This window comes from Mytilus trossulus, chromosome 11 (genome assembly GCF_036588685.1).
Source record: "Mytilus trossulus isolate FHL-02 chromosome 11, PNRI_Mtr1.1.1.hap1, whole genome shotgun sequence".
Classification (NCBI taxonomy): domain Eukaryota; kingdom Metazoa; phylum Mollusca; class Bivalvia; order Mytilida; family Mytilidae; genus Mytilus; species Mytilus trossulus.
In genome coordinates, this window is record NC_086383.1 from 65,266,933 (window position 1) to 65,287,711 (window position 20,779).

Below are 20,779 nucleotides of genomic sequence, written 5' to 3' on the forward strand. Positions count from 1 at the left end.
AAGGGACAAGTCGGAAAGAAGAGTTGCAGAGTTGGTTCCCATGGGATTAACGATTTGTTGTTAAAAACACGTCCTCCAAACGTAAAAAATATGTTTTCTTTCAAGAAATCAAGCATCTGGATAATGTCAGTTTCACAGACTTTTTTGTTTGAATCAAAGTGATCTTCACAAAGTAGGATTTATTCCTGCCTAAGACAAGATATTTGTATCTACGTTTGACATTATTTTTTATGAAAGAAAGCCATACCAACTCTGTCAATTTGTCTTTTAGTTAGGAATAGGGAATACTTGTGTAAAGTGTAGAAAAGTCAAATGTTTAGATACTATTGCAAGATGAAAGAATCTTAGATTGTATGTACTCTAAAAGATCTTCGGAGTATTTACTATCCACATCTGATTCACGCCATCTCTAGAATAGGCAGTTTTACAATAACTTTGAAGGGCGTCTTTGATTGCTGATAAAATTGATGTTACTGATTTAGAAAGATGTATCGTGGAGCACTTGAAAGACCCATCAATAAACCGTTGTTTGTGAGCTAGGGCAGTAAATGTTGTTTGCTAAGTGTTTGTTTTATTTTTGCGCGAAATCGAGCAAAAGTCGTTGAATATCCTTAATTTGTATAATTTTTCATTAAATGATTTATAACAGGTATAATTTGTGTCATTTTGGTCTTTGGTGTATAGTTGTCTCATTGGTAATCATACCACATCTTCTTTTTTTTTTTTATTTATAAACAACAAATTAAACTCACAATTTTTTTTATCAATTAACGTCCTTTTAAAAACAAAAAAACGATGACGGAATAATTACGACTGCAATGAAGAGTACTTTGAAGATAGAACTTTTTTTACATGAATATTTAAAGTACTTCAGCTGTATACAAGGGACACTATTTTGCAACAGGGAAATGCATTGCTCTCTTGAGTCTGCACATCTATGCCAAAATATAATATTTATCCAATAAGCCATTAAAGGCAATGCAGTTTTTCTATGTTGTTTTAGCGTTACGTCAAGATCCGGGTTAGTTGATATGTAAATATATCTTAATGTCAAATTTAAAATAGATTATGATGTCTTTGATCAGAACTTATAGTCTATGACCCATGTGATTAGTCAGGTGATCTATCTAACATTTCCTCAACCGACAATTCTGTAGGATTTTTCGTCCTTAGATAGGTGCACTTTTGTATTCCTTCGAGAATTTCGGCGTTTTTCCGATCTGTCATTTGTTTGTGTTCTTCTTCCTTTATATACGTTATGATGTGGCGCTCTTCTGTAGACGTTAGTGGTATTCTTGACAACTGTTTAATAGTTTTGGGTATTCTTTGGTTTAACTCGCGTTTTAAACGTATCATCTGACGTTCGTATTTTTCCATTTCCGGTGAACTATCACGTGATCTTATACTGTCACGTGACCTTCTCATATCACTATGGCTGCCTTTTAAGCTGGTATCACTCCCCTTGTTCACCCCTGGATTGTTTGAGGTAGAACCATGTATACCTATGAAAGGTTCGTGCGAGTGAAATACATTGGCTGGGAGAGACATCCGTCTCGTTTTAGCATAAGATGGAACCAAAGGACTTGTAATATATTGCGCAACAGGAGATTCGACTTTGTGTATTTTTGAAATACTTCCTCGTCTTTCATGTAAATTGGGTTTTCGGGGACCATCAGTGTTAGTTTTAGATTCACTGGTGCTAAAACTACTGGCTCTTCTTCTAGAATCACCCATATTGTTATTTTCAGATTTTTTCTTAAAGTACGAAATATCGAAGTCCGGATCCGGTTCGTCTTGTTTGTCCTGGTCTTTTTTTATTTCTTTTACTTCGTGTTCAAGCAAACATAGACTTCCTTCTAGTCTTGAGTGAATATTTTCAAGTTCAGTTGACAACCTTCTTTGACGCATTTGATTTCTTTTGATGGCATATCTGCTGTCCATTACTATGTTTATCTAGAAATAATACATAATTATTAACATTTTGAGAAAAGATAGATATAATTAATACAAATAAAATCGCAAAAAGTATTAGACCGTTGTTTTTCCCGTTGGTTTTACACTAGTAATTTTGGGCCCATTATAGTTTGTTGTTTGGTGTGAGCCAAGCTATGCTCCGTGTTGAAGGCCGTACCTGGACCTATAATGGTTGACTTTTATAAATTGTTATTTGGATGGAGAGTTGTCTCATTGGCACTCACACCACTGTGACATCTTCATATATTTATTAAAATTTTGATCGCCAGACAAATGCGATAGACTCGCATACTTACGTAAATAATTACTAGTATAATATTTTTATCCGGGATTCTTTGGTTAGATCATGTTTTATTACAGAATAAAAAAATGATTTTTCCGGACAAACTTTTTTTTTCGCCTTCGGCGAAAGACAATCTAATTTTTTTGGCGACTAGTCGAAAACATTTTTTTTCTTTCAATTTTAACATTACATAAAGTGGCAGCTGAGGGTGAAACAAACATTTTTTTTTCTCAGGGTCAAACACTAATTATTGTTTTTCCTCCAAAAACTGGAAACAAACTCTTTTTTCCAAAAAAAATCCATAGCCCCTCCCCCCCGAAAAAGAAATGAGAAAATTTATAGAAAAGAGAACTGTTAACACACAAGAAAAAGAAGAAAAACTAGATAAACAAAAATAAAAAGGAACGAATAATGTAAATAATGGAAGTAATGGAAGTAATGAGCACTAAAATATAAAGAATAGAGAACTTTGGATGGCTATATAACACAGTAACGATTCTATAATGAATGTCTGGAGAAAAAAAAGAGTAGGTCTTTTGTTTGTCCTCAAACGCAATCTCAGTCAAATTCAGATCATCTTTAACGATCTTGAAAACAACTATATTACCAGAACCTGCCATGAAGGTCAACTCTATTACACAGGCAAATTTCACTCTCTTCAAGTTAATGTGAATCTCACGTGAAATTCTCATGAATTTACCTCAAACGACCTTATACGTGAATCTCATATCTCATATGAAATCAGTTTCGTGAATTTTTAAAATAGAGTAATTCAAATAACATCTAAATTTTCAAATTTAATTAAAATCATAAATATATCAATTTTTTTTTTGGGGGGGGGGGGGGGGGATAAATTTCACGTGAAATTCATGTGAAAAATTTCACATCAGATTCATGTGAATCTCAATTTACATAAAATTCACATGAAAATTTGCACGTGAGTTTCGTGTATAAGATCGTTTGAGGTGAATCTCACGAGAAATGTTTCATGTGAATTTCAAAATCGTGAAGTTCATGTGAAAAAAATGTTGCCTGTTTAACTAATAGTCGTATAAGGTCACCATCTTCCTGTCTCACTGTTCACCTATAGATGCATTTAGAAAATTGATTTTAAAGGTCACCTCTCTTAAAAGATAAGTTGTTTTCTGGTACCGATGATGTTGTTTGTAGAACAGTTTTGAACACGGGTCTGGTAAAGGTTTGCAGAAAAGAAAATAATGGATGAAAAATATAGATAATGAAGCAAAATATACAAAAAGAATACAGTGAAGGACAAATGGGGTGCTAAAATATAAAGAAAGGAGAATAATGTTTAAACAAAATACATGATAGAACAAACAAACAAAAAAGAATAAATAATGAAGAAAAATAGACCAAAAGAATAAAGCGAAAGAAAAATGGGGTGCTAAAATATAGAGAAAGGAGAATAATGTTTAAACAAAATAAATGATAGAGAATTAAGATTAAAAAAAAAATAACCCTCTAATCCAGACCCTCTTGAATGTACATAGAAATTAAGGAACATACGTGTCATACGGGTTACGGGGTACTACTATGTGGTTATGACATAAAAAGATATGACAACATAAACTATTAAAAAGACGAAGGTAATGCAGTTTGTTTGTAAACACGCACCATTTATATCTGCATTTGAGCCCCTGACTATCAACGCAAAATACTTAAAAATTGGTATTTACTGCATCTCCGCTTAGCACGCGAAATGATACTGGATTGGGTGACATATCTTCCAGCAGACCTTGTCAATTAGCACGTTATATATCTTGCTCAGAGTGTCGATCGAATATAAAACAGGTGCTCTCGTCCTGAATATGCATTCAATTTGAAATTTGCAACTGGACGTTGAAACAGACATCTATCAACCCCATAATACCGTCGGGAAAAGTGTTGTCTGTGCATAGACTTTGTTCAAATAGAAACAATTTCTATGTTCAGTGGACCGTCGAAAATTTGGCATTACTATTGATTCGATCATACCGTATGGAACATGTGTATTTTGTTTCAAACACTACCTTGACAAAAAACTTTAACCTGAAGCAGGACAGACGGACGAACGAACAAACTGACTGATGAACGGATGCACAGACCGAACAATATATAATACCCCTTAGTGGGGCATAACAAATGAACAAATATGAAGACAAATATAAGTCTTACCTTCTCTGTAACCCACTGCAATTATTTTGCATGCATGGTATATATCAAATTAAGACTTTTTATGTCAACAAGTTTTAATTTACGTACACTCGTAAATCTTCATGGGTTAAGCTATTGATACCCTATCATGATCTATTGAAGGGTAAAATGTACCCATTGGAGGTTAAATTATATGAACAGATAGATTTTAATTAAATCTGTATAACAAACAATGTTATTATTTGAAATTAAAATACAAACGTGTCTATTCAATATATGTCAATTAGAATTATTCATGCATTTTATGTTAATATTTTACAACAAATTTTACGAACAAAATAAAACTTAAGCCAAATAGGCAAACTTTATATTAAGATTTTTTTTTAAATTGACGATCCTAAATGTTTTCAATCTATTTCACTTGATTCAATTCAATGACAGAGTCAAGTTGACATAATGTTAGTTTTGAAGATGTTCGTCCGTCCGCAGCACTTTTGTATCCGAAATACACCTGAACCACACGAAACACCTTTTTATATTTCAAATATAGAATCTGTTTTCTTATATGTATTTTTGCAGCTTTTATTCAATTTATTTCTTCATGATTCTATGGAATAAGTTTAGCCTGAAATGGACTTCATCACACCTACAAAGTACACATCCGCTTCTCCTAAACCTTTCATTAGAACTTTTAAAACTATCACATACTCTATTAGATTATATATTGTCATTTTGCACATCTTAATTTATTAATGATTAATTTCTTGGTTTTCTTTATCAAACTAATTTATATGTTTTGGATCGAGTTAAGGATGAAGTCCATTTTCACTGAACTAATACACATTTTATTAAGGGGCGAGCTGAAGCCAGATGCGGAATATTCTCGTTGTGTTGGAGACCCATTGGTGGCCTTCGGCTGTTATCTGCTCTTTGGTCGTGTTGTTGTCTTTTAGACATATTCCTGGCCTTTTTTTTTTAAATCAAAACTCCTGTCCTGCCTCTTTTTTTAAATTTTAATTTCATCATAGAGAAAAGGTAGAGTCGATTTCCTAAGAATTTATACCACGTCAGGCCCCGGCCATTTTAATTATTTTAGTACTTACTTAACCTAAAAGCAAAATTCTATATTAGCTGTTACCGTAAATAAACTCATGTTCGTTAAGGGTCATCTTTTGATATCAAATTTCAATATGGTTAGGATAGATTGTCCCTACATGTTTTATATATAAAGTTTGCTTATTTTTCTTTATTTCATGGCAAATTATTCGATAAAATAATTCTTCCCAATTTAATGTCACAGAGCTTTTATGGAGACATTTAGATTTTTTGAATTGCAAAAACAGAAAACGGAAAATGAAAATAAATAATAGCAAAACAAGTGATTAAAAAATAACTGAAGATAACTGAAATAGGAAATGTTGTCCTCGAAGTCGTATGTTGGGACTAGGCAGAGGCGGATTTAGGGGGGCAGGGGGCCCGGGCCCCCCTCTTTTGGGGAAAAAATTTGGTTGCTTATAATCATTGAAGCGTGCCTGGAGCGGGCCCCCTCTTAGGTCAGTCAGTGGGCCCCCAATTATGAAAATTTCTGGATCCGCCACTGCTAGGGAAAATAATAAAACGTCAAATTAAATAGTACAGTGGCCTGTTTATCGATTTGTCATAGGAAAGTTATGACTATCTTAGCTAGGATGTCCTAACCGCTGAGATAACAAAAAAATGCTTTTAACGCGTACTAAATACTTCATAATATGTTAAATTATTTACCTTTTGAAAAACTTTCTTGCTTGTTCTTCCCGACATTTCGTACCATGCTTTATTAAGTGTATTCAAGTCGCTTTGAGAAAAAAAAACTATTTGCGGGGTCTTAACAGAAGCGAGCACCAAAATACCAAGCGTTTTGATAGAACCACCATGAAATCCATTATATATAATACATGTATCAAAACATACCATTATTGTTATTATGCAGTCATGGCATAACCAATTTGTAAGAGAAATGTCAAAACTACATGTTATAAGTTATAATTTGCATGTGAAAACGAGGATTTAAATTTCAAAATTGATGACTTAGTAGTTGAATTGCATCTATTGAAATAAAATCAGTAGCTGTGACAGTTTTGAAACTAAATGTTATGTACATTTTGAGGTCATGCACTGGAATAAGTTTAATATATACATTACATACGGTACAAACTGTGTCAGATTAACTTGACATTTAAATAAAAACTAACAAATAACTCAGTACCATGTTACAATAATTAAGGATGGAGCTTAACAAATAAAACTAGATGTGTCAAAGCGACACGAATGGCCTCATCTCCAAAAGTTGAAAAATTTGCAATTTCAATAACCCATGTGAACACAAACATGATGGTAGTCTCACATATAAAAAAAAATCAGCTCAAAAAGTATGTAGATAACTTTGATTTTCAACAATTTAACAAACAATTTAACAAAGTCCAAAACCTGTAATTTTGGCAAAAATAAGCGGAGCGGAACGAAACTTAAATTTGATCTGTAACTCGTCATGTAAAACTAGCATCCATAGATCAGCCCAATATCTGAAGCGGTTTTCAAAAGAATGACGGAATTACGGAATAAAGGAATTTCGGACAAAGGTAAAACTATATGTCCCCGACCACTTAGTGGTGGGGCATACAAACAAATTCAATTATCTCAAAAGAATTTCAAACGCTGCTTCAGATTTGCTCTCCCTATAAAATTTAAAAGAAAATATAATATGTATTTTTTTTTCAATAATCATATTGATTTAAAAAAACTAATATTACACAGGAAAAATATCCTCATTTGAGTGATAGTTACTCATTTGAAGGACCCCCTTCCCAAGAACTGTTGTTTTGGACCAGCATCCAGGGACGGATATTAGAGCGCCAGAAAAAATGCAAATCTATCCATGATTAGACTGGTATTTGTTTTGTAATTTTGTTGTTGGTGTTTAGTGTTTCTATAATTAGAAATAAAGGTTTAAATTAACTAGGGGTTAGATGCAGACACTGATACGAAAGATCAGATCAGTAAATTACTATAAATAGACGGAATCAAAACAATAAAGATAAATAACTATAAATAGTCGGACTTAAAACAAAAGACGACATAGTGCTGTCGAGGTGAATGTAAGTTCAAAAACAAACTATTGTGGCGGAAAAGTAATTATATACTCCCAATATATATATATTCCTAATTTACAATCGAATTCTTTTGGAAGTTCTATTGACAAAAAAATATTGAATCAGTGGTATCGGCGGTGTCCCTGTAAATGCTTAATTAATTTACTATGAAATATTAATTGATATGGTCATATAAATCATAAATCAACTGTTTACAAAAAAAAAGATATTTTCAAAATACATGTACTATGAATGACAGTGTTCGACCACATGATTAAATTGCTTTAGCTGTAATTGGCCAAATATTTCAGAACTTTGTGTCCTCAATGCCCTTCAACTTCATATTTCAATTGACCTTTTGAACCTTTATGATTCAAGCTTTTAGGGGCCAGGTGAAGGACGCCTCCAGGTGCGGGAATTTCTCGCTACATTGAAGACCTGTTGGTGACCTTCTGCTGTTGTTTTTTCTATGGTAGGGTTGTTGTCTCCTTGACATATTCCCCATTTCCATTCTCAATTTTATTTGTGTGGACGTTTTGCGCGCCTGGCGCGTACACAAATTTAAGGTCGTTATCTATGAAGAGTTTATTTAATACTTATTTTTATGCACTTACCCCTGTATTTAGAGTATTTTTATGTCCAATTTTTAAATATGAAATACACAAGTGCAATGCTTCGACGGTAGAGTTCAATTTGTATAAAATTTAACGAGCGTATACGTGCACATTAAAGATCCATTTAAAGAATGGCTAATACGAGACAATGTTATTCATTATTTATAATTCATTCCCAAATTGTTCGTGTTTATCCATTTGATTTCAATGCCTTGAAGTTGTTGATAGTTTTTGTTTAAATCTATTTATGACTTTTTATTGATCAAAGACCATCACTATTTCCTGCTGGCACTGAAATGACTTTTCTACGATTTTTAATAAGGAAGTGGGTCTCATTGGGGTCTAAGCGTGACGCGGGATTGCCGATTTTTTGTAAGCGTGAAACGTGAAAGTCAAATTATTGTGTCGTGAAAACGGGAAATGAGGTCTTACGTGACCCGGGAAATGACAAAACAATGAGAATTGCTTACGTACATAGTGTAAGCGGGATATGGGAATCTGACAAAACAGTAAGCGGGATCCGGGATCGGAACCCCCCAATGAGACCCCCAAGGAAATGCTATCCTTCAATAACTTTCCAATGATTCCGTTATAGGCGAGGGTCTTGATGTGGATTAGGGAATATAGAGATCTAGGAACAAAAAATTTAAAAAAAAATGGGCAAACAATACCGCAAAATAGAGAACAGAAAATAATTGGGTGTCTTAATAGTTCGAATACAGAAATGGAAGAAAATAAATACGTGTAAAAGAAAAAAAAGAAAAAGCTATGGCTCGTTCATCCAAACCCTGAGCCTCACTAAGGTAGAAAAATTACCGGGGTTGACAAGGGAGAGCATTTCACTTTTACTCTCTATTGATCAATGACCAGGACATGTCCTGATGGTATTGAAATGACGATACAACAAAAAGTTACAAAGGAAACGACGAACATCAATAACTTTCCAATTATTCTATAATTAACGGTTGTATTTTATTCTGTAGTTCCATGGATTATTGATAACTAAAGACCAATTTGTAATAATAAAACAACCTGTAATGATAAAACACAACGATTTAAATCTTGATTTCTCATTAATCATTGGTTGTATAACGTCTTGGATTATAGCGCTTTTAGTTCATCTGCACTTGATACTATACTATAATTAACCTTGTTCCTCTTGTATTTTTCTGCGGGCTTTATATGAAAAGGGAGAGACTAAAACAAAGACAATGAAAACCTTTTTATGAATAACCGACAACAGCTTTTCATAAAAAAAATATAATAGAAAGGCAAATAAAAAACATCCCACAGAAAAGAATTAAGTAACACGAACTCAATGCAAAAATAAGGAGATGTGATATGAATGCTGATGTCAAAACTATCCGCCTAAGTTCAATTTACTCGCCGCGATATAGCCTTTTATTTGTGCTGATGCAGCGTAAAGCAATCACCAATCAATCAAAATGACATCAATGTGAGCAATCACCAAACAGCCTTCAACAATGAGGAAATCCCACATCTTAGAGCCAAGACGTAAGAAGTGCATGAGTTAACTTTTGATAATAATTTTTATACTTTCCCGACTAACAGGAAAAGGGGAAGTAAAAATACCATTATCTTTAGAAAATTAAATATGTATTAAACACCATTCTAACAAATTCAAACAAGTATAACTAACCTGCCATATCTTGGATATTTATGCAATGTTTTTTTTCCGTATTTTATAAGAACTAAAACCAAAAGCCGCATAAAATATAAGTAGAGGACAAACGTACGCCGGTTAAATACTGACACTGTATTACTTCCAAGTGAATTCATTCAAAACATTAATATAAAACTAAATTATTAATGCTTCGTTTAAAAAACTATATGATATTTTTAATTAAACCAAAGAATTCAAAACAATGATCATTCAAATAAGACTGAAGGCCGTAAGTGATTTTATCTTTTACGTAAGGAGTCAAAACATTCTCAAAGGCAAATAATATAACGCAGCTGAAGTCACGTATAGAGCATGCATGTTTACGTGAGCAGTTGGATTCTGAAATAAAACATGTGTTTAACATAATATTTACGATATCTTCATATTTTCAAATACAAAAACAAAAACAATGATGATACGATATTGTCAAGCATAATAAGTTAACTATTTGTGATATGTATTTTTTTTAATTTCATATCGATTGGAGAAGATTGATTAATTGATCGTTAACACATTTATAACTACAAAATGTATTGTTTTATATCGATTAGTTATTAATGGTGGTGGTAGCCAAAGTCCCAAGAAAGAACCACCGATTTTCGCTATGTTGAAGATCCATCGGTGGCTGTTGTCTCTTTCAATGTAAATATAACGGAATTTGATGAGACTGTCATTATAAAGTGAGAGGGTTAGCGCTATAGTACCAGGTTTAATCCACCATTTTCTACAGTTGAAAATACCTATACCAAGTCAGGAATATGACAGTTCTTGTCCATTCGTTTTAGATGCGTTTTCTTATTTGATATTGCCATGTGATTATGGACTTCCCGAATTGATTTTCGGTATTTTTGAGATTTTACTTTTTGACACATATTCCGTTTACATTATCTATTCTATAAGCTATTTAAACACATGACATCTGTTTCCGAAAATAAAAGAAAAAAAAGCAGTTCATTTTAATAGAAGAAAGCGATTTGAGGACGATACAAACGACCTATACCATCAATGGTGTAAAATCCAAATCTGACGATTTCTCTTTGAAGTCTTAAAATTGTGGATACTTCAAACTATAATCCTGACAAATATGTAGTTGTTCGTTAAGACAAAGCTGTTAAAGATATTGCCTTAATTAACAAGAATAATGATTTCGAATGTCTATATATATGTTTATTATTATCTTTAACTGTTTAAGGAGAGTATGAATATACATGAACATAAATACAAATGTGGTATAATACAGAGTCTTTTAAAAATAATGAGAATTTTTAAAAATAACGAATTGAATAAAATAAAAGAATAAATCAATATTTATATTAATGAATATTTAAATAGATCTTTGAATAAATAGATTAGATAAGTAAATGTTCAGATGAATCGAAAAATATCTTTTAAAGATATTTCAGTTGTAATACATATCAAGTTAACAGTCATACTCCGTACATAACCTTTATATAAACTTTACACATGAGTGCATGGGTGAAACTGTCTGCATCTGATTTTTCAAGCATGAAACATTTGTCACTATTACATGATAGCCGAGTTAGTGTCAAGTATATGTCTTTCATAGCATGGAGCCTTGCGCTAAACTCAATGGGTCCAATATTTATCAGATCTGTCCAAAAACAAGTCTCTTGTAGACGCTACTCTACAACATTGTATTTAAATGTACACAATTGTGTTGTCATAGAAAAACCTAGCAGTAATTCAGCATCAGGTAGACTATCTTGGTATTAGAGTATTTCCCGTTGTTATATTGTATATCTTAAGTAAGTTAACACTTATAAATAGCTATAGGATGTTCGACTAAATATCTTTGAACCTGTCAACAACAAAAGAAGCATATAGACAAAGCATACTAGCAAAGAAAGCCTTCAGATCTTTTTTTTGCTTTCAGATCAAATACTGAAAGGTACCAACCGTATTCTTATCTTTAACTTTAAGAACGATGACAAGATCTTTTTTCACAAATAAAGTCTTAAGTGAACGCAATTCTCTGTGTTTTACTCTTTTTCTTTTTATTTAAAGGCGATTAATAAAGATTAAAAGGTCCTTTCCTTTCTCAAATGAGAATATATGATTGATGACTGCAGAAAAATAATTACCTTGCCGAGCCGTATAATTCTAAACTCCATTTCCGAACATTGCTCGTAAAAAATGAATATTAATTGTTATGAATATTTTGAAATAGCTTACCAGTTAAGATCTTTAATTGTTTTCCATAAATGTTTATACCTTAAAGTTTGGATACACATTTCAACACAGAGAATTCTTATATTATCTGCCTTCAGATCGAATTAATTGTAATCTCCAATCAATCAACGATCATTGAATGACGCAATGTAATATTATACACTGAACATTTTTAAAAATGACAATGTACAATGGCAAATTAAGTTTAAGAGTTCTAAAGTCAACTGCATTATATTACTGTTGTTGTATTTGGTAATACTTTTCGGAATTTTGGATCGTGTATGCTCTTCAAACGTGTTTGGTTTGGCCACACATCATTTCTTTAAAAACGTGTTCATCAAGATATAGGCTGTTTAGTCTTTATGTACATTGATCACTAGCATGTTTATACATTATGGAATTATATGCGACAGTCATACAAGTGAGAGGTTTAGCTAGGAATATAGCCAGGTTTAATCTATCCACCGTTCTACACAAGGAAATGTCTGTACTAAGTCAGAAATAGGACAGTTTCGAATACTGAAAACGCTAACCGGTTATCCGGACTTTTTTTCAATTTTTATAGATTTCATATAAAATGTACTGAAGCCCACCTCCGTGTGCTGGATATCCATGCATTGTTGATGACCAATTGGTGGCCTTCGGCTATTATCTGCTCTTTGGTCGGATTGTTGTCTCTTTGATATATCCCCTATTTCCCTTCTCAATTTATTAATTATTTTAGATTGAAACACTCAACATTATTTTCTGAGACGTCAAGAGAAAATGAAAGAATCAACGTTTTCAGACATTTCAATTCTACGAGATCATGACGGTTTGTTATAAACGTCGTAGTAGATAAGGGGTATTGAATTAAAAGTCAAACTACGTCAGGAAGGATATTATAAATATGCCTTCACACATGCTTTGAACGGTTATCCGAGTACCCGGTGATAAGCAAAACTGTACGATTTGACAACAGTAGTAATTATAATATTTGATAGAATGAATGGTTTATTTGAAGAGCAAAAACCTTAAATTAGCTTGTCTTGTTCGTAAACTGAGTGTGAATTTGCATGGAAGGTTATACATACGCAACACATAGTCTTGTCTACGAACCAGGTATCGCTACATCTGAAATTCAGACGTTCCCTCAGCTTTCTTTTATTGGTTATAAAATTGAGAATACAAATGGCGAATGTGCCAAAAGGGACACTAACCCGATTAAAAAGTTAAACACAGTCGAAGGCCAGCAATGGGTCTCCAATACAGCGATCCTGCACCGAAGGCGTGCTTCAGTTGGCCCATATACAAAAATATATATTAGTTATATCAATTGTTTAATGTAAGAGATGTCAATATTGGTAAACTTCTATTGCCTTTATTTATTATATTTTATAATCGAGTTAGTAAATCACTGATCTAAATGTTGCTCTATTAAAGTTCTGTTATTATTTTACCAGCTGACGCCGATGTTTTTGAATGGATTGTTCGTTGCTGAGTCATTTTAAAGAAATTTGCAAGTTTATATTCTGTGTTCATTCTGTCATTTTTACCATTTCAAGTGCATTGTACTCAGGGTTTCCCCTTGGTTAATTATTTTTTTCGCCACCTCTTTCGCCAAAACAATATATTTTTCGCCACTTTATTATTTTTTTCGCCAAGTAACAAAACTATATTTTTCGTTTAAAATTTACCTTTTTTCTACCTCCCCTCTATTTCCTTTAATAAGATGATTTTTTACAATAGTGTCTATTCTCTCAAACTTATTTTAGAGTCTACATGTTAATGAATAAACACTAAACATTTACTTTTAAACAAATGATTATTTTTAACTAAGAATGGAATAATATTCTTTGTATTTTAAACAACTTTTCTAAATGAGGGGACCACTATACTTTTAATAATAAAGAAGATATAAGTCCTGGAAATTAACAAAATTAATGGACATGTTTCGATCATATTATACCAGAATAGTTCGTAGGGAAAGTTTCCTTAAAAGAAAAATACTGATGTGGCCTTTTTTTTTCTTTTTTTTTTTTTTTATCAAGAAGTGGTTTTTACAACAAAACGAAAGCTTTTATCACATGAAATTTATCCCTCATTGTTGAAGTGAGCTGTATTAATGGAGACTAGATGTACAATAGCTACCTGACAAAAAAAAATGGTGATTCAAACTGTGGATCATATCAAGTGAAACTCAACTGTTTGTTAATTTTATCATCTTCTGCAGGGACGCAAAAATGCTAGTTCAGTTTTGTTTTTTCAAAAACATACAATGGATTTGAAATTTATTTATCTAGGGCATGCTATGCCTTAAAACTTTTCCATATGTACAGGTTTGTCTGTACTCAGAGTTAATTTTGGGGTGAAAACGCAGCCACTTTATCCAAAGGGTCAACATGAACTTTGAAGACTGTGGATTCTCTACAAAAATCTTGATTTATTTTCAACAAAATCCCCTTTTTCTATTAAATGCAATGAAACAATAAATAAAAATGCGTTGCATGAAGTTTCCCCCTATTGGTATTATAATATATGTACAAAATGGTCCATCTCTATTATTAATTATTTTTGCTGTATTGATACCTTTGCAGTTTGAAAATTTCGTTATTCACAGGGGTCATAAACCTTCAGTAAAAATAATGTTTGAAAGAAAACTAATTATATATCAAAATCGTAAACTAAAAGAGAAACCGGAATTATCTAAAGTACTGTCCTCCTGAACATGATCATTACCGGATAATATAATGCCCTTGTATTAGTAGTGACAGATATGTTTAAGTACATTTTACTACTGATTTTGAGTAAGAAATGAAGTCATAATTGTCGTTTGTTTATAAACGTAAATCATTAAATATTATTTATAAATCTTTAAACAAAATCTATCTTAAAATATCTCTTCGATTCTCTTCTTTTGTTTTTACGATGTCTAAAGTAGGCGGATATTGAGCTGATCAATATACTTATACATAAGCATTGAAACTTATTGACTGTTTCCGGATCATACTCTTGTTTTTAGTGGGGTTCATGCTGCTTATTTTTTAGTTTTCTATGTTGTGTCATATGTATTATGGTTTTTCTGTTTATCATTTTCATTTTTAGCCATGGCGTTATCAGTTTATTTTCGATTTATGAGTTTTACTGTCCCTCTGGTATATTTCGTCCCTCTTTTCTTTCTTACTTAGATAAATCATTTGATTATTTCTTATTCAATTTAGTTAACTCAATTAAATGTTTCATATTTTTCACGTCGAGGCTTTGCATAGCGAACCATATCGTATGGGTTTTTCTCATTAAAGAGGGCAGTACGGTTGCCTAGAGTTGGTTACATGACATTTAAACTCAGGTGGATAGTTGTTTATCTGACACTCATACAACATCTTATATTTTTTCCTGTTAATAGATGATTTTGCATTAATAAATTCAGAGAACTGCACTTTTAGAAATTGCTAATTGTATGTGTTTATTACGATGGTAATAAAGTGCTATATTACATAACTTTAAGCTTACTACGATGATGCCAAAAATGATACAAGAACAAAAATGCAACCAGAAAAAAAATGATACCAGAACAAAAATGCAATCTAAAACATAAATGCAACCAGATCAAGAGTGCTACCAGAACAAAAATGCTAGCAGAACACAAATGTTATCATAACAAGATTTCAACCAGAACAAGAATCATACCATAAAAAAATGACACCAGAACAAAACTGCTACAAGAGCAAACAAAAATGCAACCAGAACAAAACTGCTACAATAACAAACAAAAATGCAACCAGAACATTTTCTTTTACCAAAACAACATTGGTACCACAACAAAAAGACTACCAGAACAAAGTTAAATGCAACCAGAACAAAAATGATACCACAACAAAAATAATTTCAGAACAAAAAAGCTACCAGAACATAAATGATACCACAACAAAAATAATAGCAGAACAAGAATGCTACAACAAAAATCTCATATAATTAAATTTATTAACGTTTACATCAAAATTAAAGTGTATGATAGTTATTCAGCATGGTAATGTAAACATGACAGTAACATATAAAAGAGAAGCAAAAGTTATAAAAGAGTCATTCAAACTCATTAGTTAAAATTAACGGACAAAACCATGGCTTTAACAATAACAGACCACCAGACAAACAACATTACTCGGAACACAACATTGAAATCTAAAGACTGACAAACACGAACCCCACAAAAAACTGGGAGTACTGCCATGCGCTCTGGACCGAAGGATAGACACTGCTCCACATATAAACATTTAATATCAATTATACTCAAAATGTCTGGAGAGACATATCTTTAAAACAAAAGAAGAAATCTAAGAATCATTATCTGAATAATGACAAACTACACAAATGAATTTCAAACTGAAATATTAAGGAAATAAAACTATTCCGAGTCGATTTTTTAGTCAATGACAATCCTTAACAAAACAACGAGTAGTTTCAATTTCATTTACTTACTGTTTATATAAATTTAAAGAAACAAAATAATAAAACATGCTATAATAAAATGGACATGTTTTTTTTTATTTATTACAATCCATTGTATAACTGTTTGATTTCCTTCCGGAAGGTATAATCCCGAAAACCGTATATAAAAGGATTGATCGCACTGTTAATAAAATAAGACCAAATAAAAGTGTAATATACTATGGCACCTGGCAGACTCAAATTACAATCGAAGTTAGGACTTGAAAAAAATACCAATGCTAAAATATGATATGCTAAAGCACTTAGTATATACACTAATGTCACAAGCAGTAATGTTAATGTTGACCTTTGTATACTAGTTAGTCGTGGTGCGTTCTCTTTTGAAATATCCGTATCGGCATATGACTGTTGAAAACTTTGCCGAAAACTTCCGTGGATGCACATTTGACGCGAGATTAATGAATACACAATGGTCAGTAAAGCCGTAACTACAAAGAAATATATGAAATGTACCATATTGAAAACTGTGACTTCTTTTGATTTGACGTATCTATCTTCGATTAAACAACGTTGTCCTTTTAGTCCAGGTATTCCGGTCCGCTCAGAATATATTCCAAATAGAATAGGCGCCGGCCAGGAAAGTACCAATCCAACGAAAAGACTCATTATACACATCATCTTGGCTTGGGTCGTTGTAATCTGGGATTTTAATGGCGAAAGGATTTTTCTTCCTCTGTCAATTGCAATGGGAATAAGAGAAGCTGTTGACGCTACGTTACAAAAGTAGAGCAAGAACCGAAAAATCTTACAGAAGATTTCTGACGGGAATGTAACGGGATGCAACAAATAGAATATAACACAAGGAGCACTAATCCCACAGTTAAACATGTCCAACATCGCCAACCATAGAACGTATATTCGGTAATTCGTCAGACGGAACTTCCGGTAGTAGATGTACAGCACATGCGCATTTCCAATAAGACCAGCAACGACTAAAACAGAAAGAAAACATATTCCTCCTAGAAAACGAAGAAGTAGTCTGTCGTTTACTTCGGCTAGTGTTACATTCTGTTTTCTATAAAGGTCCATCATCCACTTGTGGCACATATCACTTTCGTTTGCCGACATGGTTGGTCTGTCTTAAATCTAATAAAATCAACACAAAAAAACCTGTGAGAACATTTTTTTAAATTTGATATGTGTTTTTTGTGCTTCTTTGTTTAATGTTTGCTTGTTTTTGTTCTGATTGAGATTGTGACACTGTGATGACTGCTGAGCACGTCTGCTGAGCACCGATTTTCACAATTTTATCTATTATGTCTGTTTTGTTCACGCATTGTTTTCAATATAATGGAATTTTATGCAACTGTCATAAAAGTGAGAGGTTTAGCGTTATAAACCCCGGTTCAATCCACCATTTTTTACATTTGAAAATGTCTGTACCAAATCTTGAATATGACAGTTGTAGTCTTTTCGTTTGATGTGTTTTATCATTTGATTTTGCCATTTAATTAAGGACTTTCCGATTTGAATTTTCCTCGGAGTTCAGAATTTTAGATTTTTTACTTTTTTCTAATATGAAAGAAAACAAAAAAATCGAAATTATTAAGTCGAATGCATGTTTTGGTAATAATACTTTCATCTGTGAACTTTCGCAGTATTATCGTTGACAGAACAAATTATCGGTAATTGTTTTACAATATTGTTAATACTAAAATACCACTTACTAAAATATTTGTTTTAATTTCCATCAATTAATAAATCCTCTAAAACATTTTTCATTATTTCATGACATTCAAATTGTTTCACATGTATTAAATGCATTACAATAGCCGGAAATCCGAACGGAAGTGTCTCATGTTTTCACTCTTTCCGCAATTAATGAATGAAAACAATTGTATTCTTTTTATATATATTACCTATTTTTTTTAGTAACTAAACAATGAATCATTAGCTACAAATAGAGGTTTATATGCTAATTCTCTGCTTAAATGATGCGTCCGTTTGGTTGCATGGGATGTTTAAGGGCATACGATACAGTTTGATACCATATTGAAATTTTGATAAAAATTTGCAAATAGGCTATTTTTTACCTGATTAAATCAAATATGTAATAAGAAATATACCTTCATGTGCTACTTTTTGAATATAATGAGGTCGAAATTTGCTCAAATCTCGGATAAGTGGACGGTTTTTTTTCCTTCCGACAGAAATGCACAACTTTTTTTGTTTTAAAAGATAAACACAAGCTGTTTTTGTTAAATAATTTATAACTTCTCTTTTATATAAGTATCCTATAAACTAATGTTTGTTTTTTTTGGTTTATAATTAGCCCCGTACGGTACGTCGAAAAAACTTTTTACAATAATAAACGTATTTTTTGCTCTCATGACTGACAGAAAAGTTGTAATTGTATGGATAGAATACCCCCTTTTTACTCCAATAACAAATGCCACTTACATGTTAAGGTTTATATTCCTTATATTGTCAAATTGTGATATTATTGAAAGTTATCTGATGTTTTCTATATAATTAAACAAAAATCGACAAGATATGAGCCAGTCCATGCGAAAAGGTACAAAAAGTCCTTTTGATAAACTTTACAGGACACGTTATCAAAGTTTGTTATAGTATTTTTAAAAAACGATTTTATCCGTAAATAAATTACATTAATGTAAACATTCATTAGATTGTCAATTCTATCCCGAATTCATCAATTAAAACAGAAAAAGACGTAGAAATATCTGAATTGTTGGTATTGTTGATAAAAATCATTTGTTCCCCTGACTAGTGCTATACCGACTAGAAATTTAAAAATTTACGACACTACAGAGACAAAGGTCAATAATTTCCGTCAGTTCTACAGGTTTAAAGAAAGTAAGACAATATTAAAACATGAGGAAAATACAAAAACTATGACATTTTGTGTTGTTGAAATTGAAGTTAAGTTAAGTTAATTAATATTATATAAATCAAACTTAGTTGCACGGGATTCGAACCGTTGCCCGCTTTGATATCAGCATCGTAAGCGAGAGCCTTATCCCCACTGCTACCGAGGTTAACATTATAAATTGGCAAAATAAGCCATTTAAACAGTACTTTGAAAATGATTGAAATATATGAAATAATTCACTAAAAATCTTAATAAAACTAAAGGGGGGGGGGGGTCTCAACACTTGCAGGTGCGTGTAGCTCTGACACAGCTTGATGATATGAGGAAAGGTGAAGGTGTTTTATAAATCACAAGTCTACTAACAATAATTATGCACACTTTTTAGAATTTCGTAAATTTTCGTTTTTGTACCTTTTTGCATGGACTGGTTCATATATCTAATTTCCTACAAGTTATTCAGTGCTTTAACCTATTGTTTATGTTCAGCCTGTACAAACAGTTATACATGTTTATCAGTTTCAACACAAACCGGAAAATCCGGACGGAAGGGTCTCTATTATTCACTCGTTCCAATTTTCGTCAGTAACAATTATATATCACAGTGTTCGAACGGATGTAGACATAATTTTGTATCGAATGCTCGCGGACTTTTTTTAAACTTCCGTGAAGATTTGTACAGATATGGCCATAACAAGTAGTTCGAAGCGATTTTTTGAACCCCATGCCATTATTTGGAAAAATTATCAAAGGATTTATTAACATGTAACAGTTAGAGGTGTTTGAAATACCAATGACAATTGCAAATTCTTAGTTTAAGTATATTTATAAAAGGTTAACCAGATATATCATCATAAGATACTATAAACCGGTAAAGAAAAATCAAAAAAAAATCCTGAACTCGCAGGAAAACTAAAAAAGGAAATTCCCTAATCAAATGGCAACTCAAAAGCTTAAATTATATAAAGAAATATTTATCTCGGAGTTCAGTATTTTTGGGCTTTTACTTTTCACAATTATCTAAACGATGAATTGGTTGTCACTATGAACTGGTTATTTTTTAATGCGTTTCACTCAGTTGTAGTTTGTTATCCCGATTTTGTTTTTTTGTCCATGGATTTACGAGTTTTGAACTGCGGTATACTACTGTTGCCTTTATTTATAGTTCATCTTCATCTCTTATGCACATATTCAGATTTATTTTTTAATTCACCAGCCCAGTAGTGGGCCCTTTGTGCTGACATGAATTATCATTGATATGGTCATATTTAAAATTTTACTGTTTATACAACTTTTGAATTTTTGAAATACTTAGGCTTTTCTGCCTCAGTAATAGATCACCGTAGCTGTATTTGGCAAAACTGTAAGGAATTTTGGTCCTCAATGACCTTCAAATTTCGTACTTAATTTGGCCTTTTTAACCTTTTTTTGGAA

General features: G+C 32.1%; 2 protein-coding genes across 3 annotated transcripts; both read right to left on the minus strand.

Moving 5' to 3' along the window:
• Positions 1–742: 742 nt before the first annotated feature.
• On the minus strand, positions 743–11,994 carry LOC134690548 (uncharacterized). Of its 2 annotated transcripts, none has more exons than XM_063550505.1 (2): positions 11,940–11,994; positions 743–1,953 (listed from the first exon to the last, which is right to left on the minus strand). In XM_063550505.1, exons 1-2 carry the CDS (start codon positions 11,967–11,969, stop codon positions 1,111–1,113), a joined length of 873 nt encoding a protein of 290 aa, XP_063406575.1. In that variant the 5' UTR covers positions 11,970–11,994; the 3' UTR covers positions 743–1,110. The 2 variants fall into 2 exon arrangements, with proteins under 2 accessions (XP_063406575.1, XP_063406576.1); XM_063550506.1 differs by lacking the exon at positions 11,940–11,994 and adding an exon at positions 9,814–9,933.
• Positions 11,995–16,452: 4,458 nt separating this feature from the next.
• On the minus strand, positions 16,453–18,303 carry LOC134690549 (growth hormone secretagogue receptor type 1-like). Its single transcript, XM_063550507.1, has 2 exons — positions 18,183–18,303; positions 16,453–17,601 (listed from the first exon to the last, which is right to left on the minus strand). Exon 2 carries the CDS (start codon positions 17,581–17,583, stop codon positions 16,558–16,560), a length of 1,026 nt encoding a protein of 341 aa, XP_063406577.1. The 5' UTR covers positions 17,584–17,601; positions 18,183–18,303; the 3' UTR covers positions 16,453–16,557.
• Between the last annotated feature and the right edge of the window lie 2,476 nt (positions 18,304–20,779).